This window comes from Heterocephalus glaber, unplaced genomic scaffold (assembly GCF_053883595.1).
Source record: "Heterocephalus glaber isolate CG9 unplaced genomic scaffold, H.glaber_assembly_v1.0 deba00000347, whole genome shotgun sequence".
Classification (NCBI taxonomy): Eukaryota; Metazoa; Chordata; class Mammalia; order Rodentia; family Bathyergidae; genus Heterocephalus; species Heterocephalus glaber.
In genome coordinates this window covers 20,976,958-20,992,115 of record NW_028258143.1, presented here as the reverse complement: position 1 = coordinate 20,992,115, position 15,158 = coordinate 20,976,958, and the positions used below count along the sequence as shown (strand labels likewise).

General features: G+C 39.9%; 1 protein-coding gene across 2 annotated transcripts in view; it reads right to left on the bottom strand.

Moving 5' to 3' along the window:
• Cfap221 (cilia and flagella associated protein 221) overlaps window positions 1–15,158 on the bottom strand; it is a 159,260-nt gene that overhangs the window by 72,943 nt on the left and 71,159 nt on the right. For both annotated transcript variants that reach the window (XM_087198033.1, XM_087198036.1), the window contains exons 9-14: window positions 13,477–13,597; window positions 13,284–13,395; window positions 12,974–13,082; window positions 10,180–10,267; window positions 3,284–3,373; window positions 1,652–1,750 (exon numbers count right to left, since the gene is read on the bottom strand). In XM_087198033.1, the coding sequence (XP_087054159.1) occupies window positions 1,652–1,750; window positions 3,284–3,373; window positions 10,180–10,267; window positions 12,974–13,082; window positions 13,284–13,395; window positions 13,477–13,597 (619 nt within the window). The remainder of the gene's footprint in view (window positions 1–1,651; window positions 1,751–3,283; window positions 3,374–10,179; window positions 10,268–12,973; window positions 13,083–13,283; window positions 13,396–13,476; window positions 13,598–15,158) is intronic.

Here is a 15,158-nt window from a genome sequence, read left to right as displayed (position 1 = left end):
GGTGGGGCCTAGTGGGAGGAAGTGAGGTCACTGGGGTGTGGCCTTGAAGGGGCTATTAGGACCCCACCCCTTCCCATCTCCCTCTGCTTCCCAGCCACAATGAGATGAGCAGCTTGCTCCACCACGCAGTCTTCACCATGATATTCTTCCTCACCCTAGGCCCAAATAGCAAAGCAAACCAACTATGGTCTGAAACCTCCAAAACTATAAGCCAAAACAAACCTTTTCTCTTTATTAGTTGATTATCTCAGGTAATCTGTCACAGCAACAGAAAGATGACTAACACACACTGGATCTTAACCACAGCTCTTCCTTGCTTGAGGTGTGGCCCTGCTCCCTAGGGAAGTCACATTTGAGGGATGAGAAACCTACAGGTAGCATTAGAAGCTAAATGCACCAAGGAGATCCTGCTTGCAAAGATTGTCTCTTGGAGGAAAGGTGGACTTGAGCTGGCCTAGGAGACAGGCATGGGCTCACAGAGTTGAGCCGGAGAGGTATTTTAGTTGAAGGGTGAAGAGTAAAGAGCACAAGTTCCTAGTAGGAAACAAGCACGGTGTGTCGAGAAGGTGAGGGGACAACATGAAGGACTGTGGGCAGCTGGGAGGTGTGGTGACAGCCAGAAGGCCCCCTTCCACTCTTCAGTAGCACTAGAGACTCAGAAGCCTTCACTTCATCCTGACCTCAGGAAGCCTCAGAGATGTGCTCCGTGGGAGACTCCTGTGAGGCGAAGCCATGGCAGAAACATGACTTCTTTGAAGGGGAAGCTGTAAGCCCCATGTCAGGGACAAGATCCCACTGGAATTATCGTTGTTCTCTCTACAAACAACTGATTCAAATCCCACGTTTTGGAGTTATCATACACTGTGGCAGTTTCACTCCTAGGTTTGTGTACCCAAGAGAATTAAAATCATGTTACCACTAACTTGTACACGAATGTTCACAGTAGCATTGCTGATCATAGAATGAAGCTGAAAACAACTGGGATGTCCATCAATGGATGAACAGATAAAGAAAATGTAGTCTATCCAAAGAATGGAATATTATGTAATCATAAAAACGAATGAAATATCGATAAATACTGCTACATCAATGAACTTGAAAATATGTTAAGTGAAAGAAGCCAGTTACAAAAGGCACATATTTTGTGATTCTATTTATTTGAGATGTTCCTAAAAGGCAAGTCCATAGGGATGCAAAGTAGATTAGTGGTTGCCAAGGGCTGTGGAAGGAAGGACTATGGAGCTAATGGAGTTCCTTTTTGAGGTGATAAAAATGTCCTAATACTATAGTGATTATGACTGCCAGACTCTGGGAATAAACTAAAACCTACTCAGTTGGGCACTTTACAAAGCTGATTTTTTATGGTAGGTAAATTGTATCTTTAAATATATTATTTTTGGGCTGGGGATTTAGCTCAGTGGTGCTGCAGCCTGCCTCAAAAGTGCAAGGTCCTGAGGTCGATCCCTGGTACTTAAAAAAAAAAAAAAAAAAAAAAAAAAATATATATATATATATATATATATAATTTTTTAAAAACTCCAGTGTTTGATTTCTTTGTGTTGAATAACTAAACAAAAATTCCACTGAATCTCTGGAAATCACATCCAAGGCACTTACTTACCTTGCTGAAACTTACCTTGCTGAAACTTACCTTGCGCGCTGCTTGTTGAAACCGTCTTTGTGCCCTGAACCTGTTTATCCAATTATTATTGACAAGTGGATCAAAATTAGGCTGCAAATCTATGATATTCTGTGAATATAAAGCATAGGCACATTTTGAATTTAAATTTAACTCCTGGCATAAGCATTTAATAAAGATGTGGGTTTTTTTTGTTTTTTTGGTACTGGGGATTGAACTTGGGACCTTGTGCTTGTGAGGCAGGCTGCAGAGCCACTGAGCTAAATCCCTGGCCCTTAATAAAGATGTTTTACAGTCTGATCCCAAATCAAGTTATTATTAATCTGTTCTGCCATTTAGTGAGCATTTACTAAGCACTTTTAGTGCATATTGTATTATAAGGAGTGTTTCTGAAGCCAGGAGCCAAGAGCAGAAGACAAAATTTGAGTTTTAAGAAACTTACAGTCCACTTCGGGCAGCTGTGACCCTGGGAAGAAGAATAAAGTCACATGAAGATCAGTCCCTCGGGTAGGAGTCAGCACTGCCTCAGGAGTTGAAGGGAGTGGAATGAGATCCCAGCAGGGAAGGAGGCTGCTCTGCTCGGCTCTGTGTGCCCAGTGCCAGCACCCACCAACATGTAGGCGTCCAGTGTGCCTAGGCCAGGGGACTCATAAGTATGGATGGGGGCCAGGGTAGAGTGAGGAATCGGAGCTTCAGGGTCTATAGGTTCTAGAGCAGGGAAACAGCATCATGGAAGTTTTGAGCAATGAATCACTTGCACACTGGCCTATGTGGTGGGCTGTAGAGGAGCGGGAGGAGAAGCAGGAACATGAACAAAAACCTGCTGGGTTAGTCAGAGGTGAGACACAAAGGTGGGACTTGGTTATGGCCCTGTTGGAGAGCTATAGGTGAGACTTTGTGGTCATATCCAGTGACAGGGAGAAGAAAAGAAGTAAAAATAATTCAGGTATGGCAAACCCCAAAGTGAGAGTGATGGAGATGGGGAGATTGGGAAGAATTGTTTTCACTGTTACAATTAAAAGTTGGAGTGTTAAACAAACTGTCACACAACAGAGCATCAGGAAGAAGGGCTACTGTGGCCATTTTATATTTGAGGACACTAAGGCATTGTGGCTAAGAGGCTTGTCCTGAGTCCTGCATCTGTCACAGAGCTGCAGCTGAACTGTGGCTTCTGAACTTGGGATCTTGCATTCTTTCCACCAAGGGGTGGGAGAGGGTAGACAGAGGTTGGGGGCCCACCTTGGGGACCTGCAGGCAGGCATGGAGACCAAAGGGAAATAAGAGAGGAGACCAAGAAAGAGCAAGTAGAGGTGCAGATGGGAGGAGCCCAAGTGTATGATGCTGCCAATTTCAAGGGAAACACTGATTATAAGTTTTGGTGTTTTACTTGAGAAGAGAATGCATAGGAAAAAAAAAAGCACTCTGAAGACATAAACATGATCAGACATCTCTTGGGAAAGGAATGTATATAACACTGCTTAACATTTTCAAAAATGAGAATTTAAGCAACAGTCAATAATTAGATTCCAGGGGCCAGGGATTTAGCTCAGTGGTGTTGCCTCCTGCCTCGAAAGCGCAAAGTCCCTAGTTCGATCGCTGGTACAAAAAAAAAAATTAGATTCCAAACAAAGAAAAGTCACTCACCTCTTCTAGACTGCGAACAACTCGTTTATGGCTAACTTCTGTCTTGAGTCGCTGAAATTCCTCTTCTAGTACAGGGTCTCCTTTATCTATCTGGGTTTTTAATCATCAAAAATGTTAAAGTTGAAGACAAATGCATAACTTTATTTTGGTTTAAAACTGGTAGAAATCCATTGAGCAATTTGGGAAACCCACTCATGGGGCCCTGAATAAGAGTGGTAAGGACACAAGGAGGTCATTTACTATTAATAATCACATTTACTGTTTTATCCCCCCCATTAACTTTATTGGCACATTTTAGGTATAAAATACAGTTACATTCATCATTGGGATCTTGTACCATTACATGAGTCTCTTGGTTCTTATTTTTTTTCCCCTTCCCTTGCCCTCCCTTCACCCCCTCCACCCTTCCCTATTTGCAAAGACCTTGTTTCCATTTCTCTCCTCTTCTCATATTTTTTCTTTCCCTTTTATCCCTTCCCCTACCCCTCCCAATTCCCCTGCTCTTTTTGACCTTTTCTTCCTGTTACACAATATCAGTTATACATTTTTTAAATTACAATATTAAGATCTAGGAGACATTACCACAGATTTACAGAATTTAAAAGGATATAGAAAGCATATTACAAAAATCTTTTTTGAAATAAATTTGACAACTTCTAAGAAGTAACTTAGAAGACAAATTAATGAAACTAACCCTGGAGGAAATATAAAATTTGAATAGCACCTATTCAAGAAAGTATATTCCTAGCTTGAAAACCTACCTATATGACAACAGCAGGCTCATAAACATTTTAACTGATAAATTATATCAAACATTTAAAGCAGAAAAAAGAAAGAACACTTCTCCCCTCATTTTAGGAACTCAACATTGTGCTAATCCTAAAACTGGATAAAGATAATAGAAGAAAAAAGTATGAACATAGATAGAAATTTGTTTAACAAAACAAACTCTTAGAAGTCAGATCTGGCAGTATGTAGAAAGTGGTTTTATTATAGGGATGGCAGTGTTGGTTCAGCATTGGAAGATCCACCCCCAAAAGTTATCATTTGAACAGAGGAAAGGAAAAAGCCATACGATCCTGTCACTAGTTGGAGAAAGAGTATTGGACTAAATTCTACAGCTGTTCATGGTAAAAGCTCTAGACTAGAAGTAGAACAGAACCTTCTCAACAGATTAAAGACATATACTCTATACTTCCAGCGAGAACACCTTATATGAATGGAGAAGATACAATGCTTTCTCCTTAAGGTGGGGAACAAGGGCAGATATGCTTACTCTTTATCTGTCCATTAAACTTTGAAACATAGGTCTAAACCAAAATAGTCTGGCAATAAAATGACACAACTAGGATAGGATTGGCATGGCAGAAGCAAAATCTTTATATGTAGATGAAATGATCATCTACAGAGAAAATACTAAGAAATCTCTAGGAGCCCCTAGAACTTGTACTTGAATTTAGCAGGATTAGAAAACACAAGGTAGATATAAAAATTCAGGTCTGTGTATACTTGCTATAAATGAGGAATTGGATATTGAAATTTAAAAATTATGTAGGAGTACAAAGGACCTAGAAAAGTTAAAAACAAAAACAAAAGCAGTGTTGGAAGACGTTTAGCACCCAATTTTAAGACTTCTTCTAAAGCTACAGTAATCAAGGCAGTGTTGGTGTAAGGAAAGACATATAGGTCATTGGAATAAAACAGAGAATCTAGAAAAAGAACCACACATATATGGTCCACTGAGTTTTGAAAGATTATTTAACATTAGCATTTTATAGAATATAAACTCAATTCCAGAGCCGTGGAAGAGATAGTGTTTGCAGCAAACGGCACTAGAACACCTGGTATCTGTCTATAAAAAATTAATCTCAACCCTTTATTTCCATACACGAAAATAACTTGAAGGGATCTATGAACCTAAATAACGAAGCCTAAAAGTATAAAACTTTAAGAAGAAATTATAAGGGAAAATATTTATGAATTCAGGGTAGGCAAGAACTACCTAGGATACAAAAACCATGATGTGTAAAAGAAAAGAATTGATAAATGAGATTCCATCAAAATTTAGAACTTTAAATGACATCATTAAACTGAAAAGTAGTCCTTAAACAGACCATATTTACAATGCATATAACCTATGAGCAGAATATATAAAGACTTCTTAGAGCTCATTAATAGACAACCCAATTAAAATGTAGACATAAGAAGATGATAAATAGCCAGTATAGCACAAGGAATGGTGTGCAATTCTAGAATCAGAAAACCACTAATCAATACAATAATAAGATTGAATTATACACTCATTAGGGAAATGAAGTCAAAAGTTTTAAGAGCCTTGTCATGACTTTTTCTTTTTGTTGGATTCTCCCCGTTTGCGTTTAATTTGTCAAGCCCAATGGATTCATTCTGCTGGGTTTCCTGGGGTTGTGATCCTCATTTTCTTTTCCTAGGGTACTGTCTAAAATTTTTTGGAGTGCTGGTTTGGTATTCATGAAGTTCCTGAGGTGCTGTTTATCATGAAAGTATCTTATTTCTCCATCAATTTTGAAAGATAGTTTTGTAGGGTACATCAATCTGGGTTGGAGGCTGTTTTCCTTTAGGGCTTGAAATACATCACTCCAAGCTCTTCTTGCCTTGAGGGTTTGCATTGAGAAGTCTGCTGTGATTCTGATGGGCTTTCCTTTGTATGTGATTTGTTTCTTTTCTCTCACTGCTTGTAGAATTTTATTCTTCTGTTGGATTTCTGGAATCCTAATGATTATATGCCTGCCTATGTGTAGATTTTTTTTGATTAAGGTTAGCTGGAGTCCTATATGCCTCACTTATCTGTATGTCAAGTTCTTTTCCCCTGCTTGGGAAGTTTTCTGCCATCACTTCTGTGAAGAGATTTTTTATGTCATCTCCACTCTCTCCTGTTTCTTCATTGACTCCAATCAGTCTTATGTTATTCTTCTTTGCATCATCTAGCAGCTGCTGGATTGACTTCTCATGTTCCCTTACAATTTTAAAGAAAATTTTCTTTTCCTCCTCACTAATTGCAATCTTATCTTCTATATGTGAAATTCTATCCTCACATTGGTTCATTCTGATGTGCAGACTTTCGATAGAGTTTTTAATCTCTTGGAAATCTGTTTGTATCTGTTTTATGGATTCCATTTGTTTCCTATTTTGCGATTCCATCATGTTCCTCAGATCCTCTATTTTTTTATCTGTGTCCTCTCTAGATTTATTAATCATGTCTTGCACCATGAGCAAAATCTTTGCTGTTATATGAGTAATTATTTCTGATTTCATTTTTCCCAGGTCCTCTTTTGTTGCCAGTTCAGAGAGTCCAGGTGGTTGAGTGTCAGATTGTTCCATCTTGTTTCCCTTTGGGGTTGCTGTAGGTGATCTGGAAGTCTGTTTTGGAGGCTTGTTTATGTGTCTTCTCATTTCCACGGGGGGGGGGGTGCTTCTGGTGCCCACGTGGCTCACCTTCTCTGCCCTAGGAGCTTGGGATGGCAGCGGGGGAGCTTCCTCCCGGGTGCTGGGACCAGCTTACCTTCTTGGCCCTAGTAGCCTGGGATAGCAGCGGGGGAGCTTCCTTCCGGGTGCTGGGACTGGCTGAACTTCTCTGCCCTAGGAGCCTGGGATGGAGGGGGGAGCTTCCTTCTGGGTGCTGGGACCAGCTGAGCTTCATTGCCCTAGGAGCCTGGGATGGCAGCGGGGGAGCTTCCTTCCAGGTGGTGGGACCAGCTGAGCTTCACTGCCCTAGGAGCCTGGGCACATTTACTGTTTATAGACAGAATTTTTATAGAAGCAAGGACTCAAGACCTTTCTTGTTTTTGTTTTTGTTTTTTTAAAAATGTATAACCAGAGAGTAGTATCAGTAGAAATCACTTCCAAGGTGCTTAAAATTCACAGGAATGATTTTAGGAAGTTATACAACTATGGGAGTGCATACATTATAGATTTTACTGAGAAGAACTGTAATGTCCCAGTGAATTTTTAAGCTCTTTAGAGTTGTCCAAATGTCAGTTTTTAACAAAGGCATGTGGTGATTCCTCCCCTTTCCTTGGTAGTAGCAGTCAATGGGTCTTTCTGGGCTAGAGCATGACTACAGCCTTCCCTGAAGTGAGTCCCAGATAGCTTCCCCCATAACCCCAGGTCTGCTGGGCTGATGGCCCCTGAGGTCTGTTTCCTTCTCCCAGCAAGCCACAGGTGACTCCAGAGATGGGCTGGCTAAGCTGGACCAGGGTGTGTATATACCAGCCCTGTGAGAAAGGGGACTGTGCATGCTGAAGATTGTATTAGTTTTTGATTAATACTATGGGTTCTATTCTTTATTTGTTGGTTAATTTTGAAAACTAACATGGCTCCTGGGTATCCTGTTCACAGTCGTTTTTAAAGACTTAATTAGAAGAAATTGATTCTGATTACATTAACATCGTATTCAGAAATAAGACAGAATAATTGTCAGAAGGGTGGTGTGCTCTCTGGATCGGATTCATATGTATCAGGAGGCTCAGTTTGAGAATTCAAGTTCACAGTTCAGATCTCCTGGGGGAAGAAATCCAGATCCCTCACTATCACCATCAAGTGTAAAATAAAATAGGCAACTTAAAAAAAAGGTTGCCAAAAGATTGTTGTCTAGAATAAAGAAAAAGAATATTTATCATATCTTCATAGACTCTGCTTATTTATGATGATGATTTCAATTTAACATTATCCACTGTCTCCCCTGAGTATAAGCTCATCCATCATCTTGAGGATCTGTGCCATCCAGTTGTGATAGTGACTCCTGGTCCAAAGCCTCTTTTTCTCAGTTTTATGCCATGTACTTCAGGTCTCCACATGTTCCTGTCACTGGGTCACCTGCCAGGGCCCACCTGCTAGACAAAATCCCTTGAACACACAGCATAAACACCCAGCACACTTGGTCTCCCAGGCTCCAGGGCCCCCCAGGGCTGCCTATTCACCCTCTGTTTGTCCCAATAAGTGATGCTAAGGACCTGACCACTCCTTCCCTGTATGCACTGGCAGTCACAGCTTTGATGCTCACAGTGACCTTGTTGTGGCTTGTCTATATCACTTTCTTTTTCACATTTTCATATATTATTGGTACATTTTAGGCATACAATATAATGACATTCATCATTGGAAATTTGCACCTTTACATAATCTCTCTTGGTTCTTATTTTTTCCCCCTTCCCTGCCCTCCCTTCAACACCTCCATCCCTCCGTATTTACAGACTTTGTTTCCATTTTTTCATTTTTTTCATATTAATTCCATTCCTTTCTTTCCTTTCCCCTACCCCTGCTACTTCCACCTTCTTTTTATTAAAGAGTCAAAAAATACCATTCCATTGTGGGGTTGACAGAAAACATTTGATTTTTTGTTTTGTTTTGTTTTTTGTGGGGTTTATCTGGTACCAGGGACCTTGTGCTTTCGAGGCAGGCAGCGGCACCACTGAGCTAAATCCCCGGCCCTGATATTTTGTTTTTAAAATAGCCTGCAAAGATTCTGATCGCATGGAGCTAGATTTAAATAGCAATCTAGGGCTGGGGATTTAGCTCAGTGGTGCCGCCACGTGCCTTGCAAGCACAAGGTCCTGAGTTCAATCCCCAGTACCAAAAAAAAAAAGCAATCTAATACTTGTCTTTCCTAAATGTGAAGATTTATCAATGTATCACTTTTATATTCTTCTGTTTCTTTTATGAAAAATAAACATAAATATAATAAATTTATCTAAACATCTGGTTTGGGCTCCAAGCGGAAGAAGAAAAATGAGATATCTAATGAGACACGTGTTTTCCCTAATTCCACCTCATCATGCTATCAGGTTAGTCTCTCTGAAACTCACACTGCTAAGCTTCAGAGTCTTTTAGAGGGTGAATTATGTTCCCCACAACTCATATGTTGATGTACTAATTGCTAGGACCTTGGCATGTGACGGTATTTGGAAGTGGGCTCTTTAAAGAGGTGGTCAGGATAAAATGAGGTCTTATGACTGGTGTCCATGAAAGAAGAGGCACTTAGGACACAGACACATGGAGACGATGGCCATCTGTGAGCCAACAGACAGGACTGAGAAGAAACCTGCCCTGCTGACACTTGAACCCTAAAGCAGCTCTGTTGTCTAAGCACCCAGTCTGTTAGAACATTCTTACTGCAGCCTGAGCAGGCTAATACCGTCTGTGATGATTCTGTGAGTCCTATCCATTAAGTCCAAGCCCCTCATATTTGGTGTCCAGGCCGAGTCCTATCTCTTTTCAGCCATATATTCCCTGTGCTTCAGCCCCAATAGACTTGTTTCCAGGGTTCTCTGCACCTGCTCTGCTGTACTAACCATTTCGACACTGTGATCCATGGTAAGGCCACAGGTATTGTGCAGTCCCACATCTTCTGTCCCCAAGCTCAGACGCAGTCCTGGTGTCCCTGATGTGGCCCTACTTCCCTCAGGCCAGCTGGCCCTCTCTGCTCAGCCTCTTTGACTGTCTTTGACTTGGGACTGACTCTGGTGTGGCTCCCAGATACTGTCTTTGGGCCTCCCTGGTTTCTGTGCTCTGCAGAACATGGGACAGATGTGCCTCACAGCCAGAGTTACAGCCAAAATCTGAGCCATTCTCTCCACATGCATGACTTTGTCCTCTTCCTAATTTTCAAAATTGTACCATATCTTCCAAGAAGCTTTCCAATTAGATGAGTTCCCTCTTCTCTCTGGCTTCTGAATAACCCACAATGCACAGTATACTTGTAACAATGTTGGTCTATAGTTAACAATTTACTTGTCACCAGCCTCCTCCCCTCCCAATGTAATTATATGTTTTCTTTCTCCTGATTTGGCGTCTTGCATACAAAAGGAATTCAAAATATTTAGTGAAACAAATGTTATCAAATTAGCAGTCATTCTGACCTTGTAGTTGGTGTATATTCTTTGCTGCTCCTCAGTAAGCTCCTTTCTCAATTTAAAAGACATAGGATCTTTACCAAGGTGCACCTGCCTGGGCAGAAAAAAGTCAACTTCCAGAACCCATCAGAAAATATAATCAGCTCTAGGATGGAGTATATATTCTACATTCTGCAACAAAAATGGGAAGCACTTTGGGGCAGAGAAGTTGTAGAGGTCCCAGCGACATCACTAAGATGAATCATAGGTCTCACAAAATGAAGCTCACCATCTGTAGCACATGATTAAATATTAATGAATAAAAATCTGGATCCTCAACATCATTAGTCATTAAGAGAATGCAAATCAGAGCCACAGGATACACCACCACATACCCACTGGCTATGATAATAATACTTTTAAAATAATGGAAAACAACAGGTATTGATGAGAAACTAGAACGCTCATATGTTGCCAGTAAGAATGTAAAATGGGGCAGTAACTATGGAAAACAGTTTGGTGGCTCCTCAAAAAATGACCATGGACACAGGAGTTCTATTCCAAGAGAAATGAAATAATATGTTCACACAAAAACTTGAAATAAATGTTCATAGCAGCATTACTCACAAAAGTGGAAACCACAGAAATGTCCATTAACTGATACATGAATAAACTGAAATGTGGAGTACCCATACAAAGGATTATTCAGTCATGAATAGAAATGAAGTATTAATACATGCTATGCTATGGATGGACATTGAAAATTTGTCCAGTGACAGAAACCAGCCACAGAAGACCACAGATTCTGATTCCTGTTCTAGGAAACATCCAGGACAGGCACTCCATAGACAAAAATAGGTGAGTTGCTCCTGGGAGCTCTAGGGATTAAGGAATGGAGCGTGACTGTTAATGGGCGAAGTGTTTCTTTGTGGAGTGATGAGAATATTCTGGAATGAGGTAGTGATGAAGGCTGCACAACACTGAGAATATACTAAAACATCTGCACTATACACTTTAAAATGATTAAAGTGGTGAACTTTAAATTATGTGACTATTACCACAACTTTCAAAACTAGTAAATAATATAAGTACATGTCCAAAATAAATCACAGGTATGATTTTAAAACTGGAGTGTGCATCTGGAGAACTGTTTCAGATTAAAGAAGACTAGGGATGTGAAAACCAAACACAAAGTGTATGGTCATTGATGAGACCCTGGATTCCCCCTCTCTAAAACCAAACCAACCAACCAAACAAAAATAAAACAAAAAAATCAGATATAAATGTCATGATTGGGACAACAGGACAAACCTGCCTATAGAAGGATTACTGGTAACATTCTATCAGTGTTAGGGTTTTTAGAAAGGATTATAGCAATGTTGGAGAATGTCTTTGCTCATGGGAGTTACATGCTGAAGTATTTGGAATGAAACTTCCTAATACTGTAACTGAACTTCAAATGGCTCAAAAGAAAAAAAGCACGTGTGTGTGTGTGTGTGTGTGTGTGTGTGTGTGTGTGCATGTGGGTGCAGAGTGAAGGGATGTAAATGCAGCATAATGTCTACAATTCTTGAACCGAAGTCAAGTGGATATTGATCTTACTTGAAGATTTAAAATCTTTCAATGTAAAAAGCTGAGAAATAATATTAGTGGGTATCACTGCATTCAGAAAGGAATTAGGATGTGATTTCAAGTATGTTACAAAGAAGCATAGAAGGATGGAAAGACATCAGTGGTCATTGCTGAATGGTGGCATTGCAGTGATTTTTTTCTTTCTCTATAGTTTTAAAAGGATATATTTTCATATTTCCTACAATGACAATGTGTCCATTTTTCATAATAGGGAAACACTTTTAAGAACAAAATCTTCATTTACTTGAAGTACTCCCCACTTCCCAGTCCAAGAATACAGAATTAAGCTGAAGTAGAAGGGATTTCTGTTGGAAGCAAAAGCCATTTTCCCATTAAAACAGGGCTTCAGCATGGTGGATACTTCCTTGGGAGGCCTACAAGGCCAAGGTCAAGGCATGTTCTTATGTGTCTGGGAAGCTGGTAGCATGTGGATTAGGATCCCTCAAGGGCATTTTCCATCCCCCTCCCCCTCTCAGCTCAATCCAACAGTTTGGAATGTTTGCTTTAGAACAGGGTATGGTAGTGCATGCCTATAGTCCATGCTACTCACTTGAGCTTGAGCCCAGGATACTGGGGCCATTTAGGCAACATAGAGAGACCACATTTCAACAAAACACAGCAAAATCCAACAAAAAGTAAAACAAAAAGTTTACTTTAGCTGAATCTGTATGCGTGGACATGCCTAGTATTATCAAGTTTTTAAAAATATGGAAAAGATTCCACTTTGATCACAGAAGCATAAGAATTTTCATATCTGAATTTTAAACATCAGATCCCCATCTCCAACAGCAGGGCTCCCCAGAAAGACCCCGGGGGCATACAACACAGGCCACAGGGGCTCATGGTGGGGTGAGAAGTGATGGGGTGGAATTTGGGCTGCCTGAGCCACCTCAGACCTGCCATGAGTATGTGTTAGGGGTGTTGCCGGCTATGGTGGTTGGGAAGGATCAGGGACGCAACCTCTCTCAAATTCATTCTAGTCCTCCACTGTCAGATCACACTTTAGGGAACAACATACTTTGGTCATGTTAATTTATTTCTAATAGAAGCTCATTCTGAAATAGAGAGACCAGTGGAAGGGAAACAATGATGAAATTTGCCAAAGGGTGTAACAAGTCATTACATCTCATGCATAAAAGATGATCCCTTAAAAAATACTGCTACTCGATACAAATTGGTCAATATTTACCATTTACGGTGATTTTCCATCTCTTCATAAGTGTCTTGTCTGACTTTCTGTTCAAAGAGTGCCTCCTTCATCTGTCTTGTTTTTGAAATCCCAGTGCCTTGGTCCAAAACTGAAGGCAGGAGCAAACAATGATTACTCCAGTAATCAAATCAGAACCATTTGCTGAGACAAAAAACACATTTCTAATGATGAAGCATAATGTCAATCTAACTGAATTTTCATAAATAGTGCTCATAAATAATAAAGATGAAAAGGAATAATTCTTTCATAGTCTACCCAGGGCCTGATTTATGGTGGATCAACTGGTTACCTTCTCTTAATTCTTTAATCCTCAATTTTCCTGGTTCTTGGTTTAAAACAGTTGCCACAGCAAATGGATTTGATAAATCTACTGGAAATCTCAGATTCTGGTACTCAATTTCCTAGAGACCAAATCAGTGGAGAGTCAGTTTTCTGGTGCTGCACTGTGTCCCCCATCACAATAAGGACTGTGCCCACTTTACCTTCATTTTCGGAGGTGCTCTCTTTGCTGGTAGTCGGTGAAAACTTATATGTCTCATTGCTTTTTCTGGAGGAACATTTACTTTCTTAGAAAGAGTATTTAATCTTTCAAATTCTTTTAATCTATAGTTTAAAACAGATACTAAGTTAGTATACAAGAGCCAATAACTCAAAGTTTCTATTTGCATGTTCCTTCTGATAACACAACTTGCAGTCTATTATTATATCTAAACTGAAAATAAATCTGTATGTCAAAATAGCAGTCTATTAAAATAGATGCAATGGGGCCGGGGATTTAGCTCAGTGGTTCTGGTGCCTGCCTCGCAAGTGCAAGGACCCAAGTTCGATCCCCAGTACCAAAAAAAAAAAAAAAAAAAAAAATACATGCAATGTCAGTATATTAGTGTATACTCCTATACATAAAAAAAAAACAAAACCCTGATGGAGGTTTTCCATTGCATTCTTAAAGAATACAATGAGTAGAAAACATGACATGGTGAAAAACATTCTCCTGATATAGCATAATTCATTTCTAGGCTATTGGTTTTCAACAGCTATATTGATTAAAAATCTTACTTTGATTTATCTTTCTAGTAAAAGAATGACTGTGCTCATTGTTGGTAGCAAGACCTTGCAAAATAGAGATTCAAGCCTATAAGAGGGATCTTTCCTGCAACCGAAAACTGTCCTTGGATATAGATAGAAGGAATGTAGCTAATAACCTACAGGAGATGTAGAACTATGTTATACTGAGGAAAGCTATCTATGAAGTATTCTTTAAACAAGAATGTATGTGTGCTTGTTTTCCAGAATGAACTCTTATAACATTACAGAAGTAAGAAAAGCACACAATACTAACACGTGTTCATTCTGACAGTGTGCACTTACTTAGCACCCACTGAAGAGGCCTGGTTATATTACATGGAACATATGCTAAGTATCTCACATTTAACAGCCTTCTCTGCAAGAGCCTCCCAAGGTCCATGGCATGGGAGGATGTGCCCCTTTGTGAGACACATATTCACTGACATGCTACATTGTGCTGGGATGAGGGCTTAGCTGGAGAGTGAGTGGTTCAACATCAGTATTTCAGCAGAGTTTTGGTAGCACCCCTACTGTAAATATCAGGGAACAACAAAGCCTTTCAGGGAGATGTCAAAAAACAGTCTCCTAAAGATCTTTCATTGCAAATGATGAAGAAGGAAATAAAAGTGCCTAAGAACATGGTAAACCAAAGAGTTACATACACATGGAATGTGGCAGTGTCAAATTTAGGACTTGTGTAAGTCTGGCACACATCCCATACTGAAACAAAGAAAGCAGTCTATGAAAATTTCAGAGAAAAAAAAAAAAGAAAATTTCAGAGAAGACTACAGCCAGCAAAATTACTTTCCCTTCATGGTGAAATTTATGTTATAGTACTATTTGCAGTTTGGAAAACATGCAAATGTTGAGATACACTCCTTGAAAACATCAAGATATTAAACCCTAGCTGGGAAACAAAAAACATCACAGCTTAGAAATAGTGTATTACTGCATTTGAGATGGTATTTCTACCATACGGTGCTCTCATGTATTTCAGAACACATCCGGGATGGGCATGTGGCTCAGTGGTACAGTGAATGTTTAGCATGCATGAAGCCCTGGCTTCTGTGCTCAGCATCCATAAATAAAAAGTTAAATA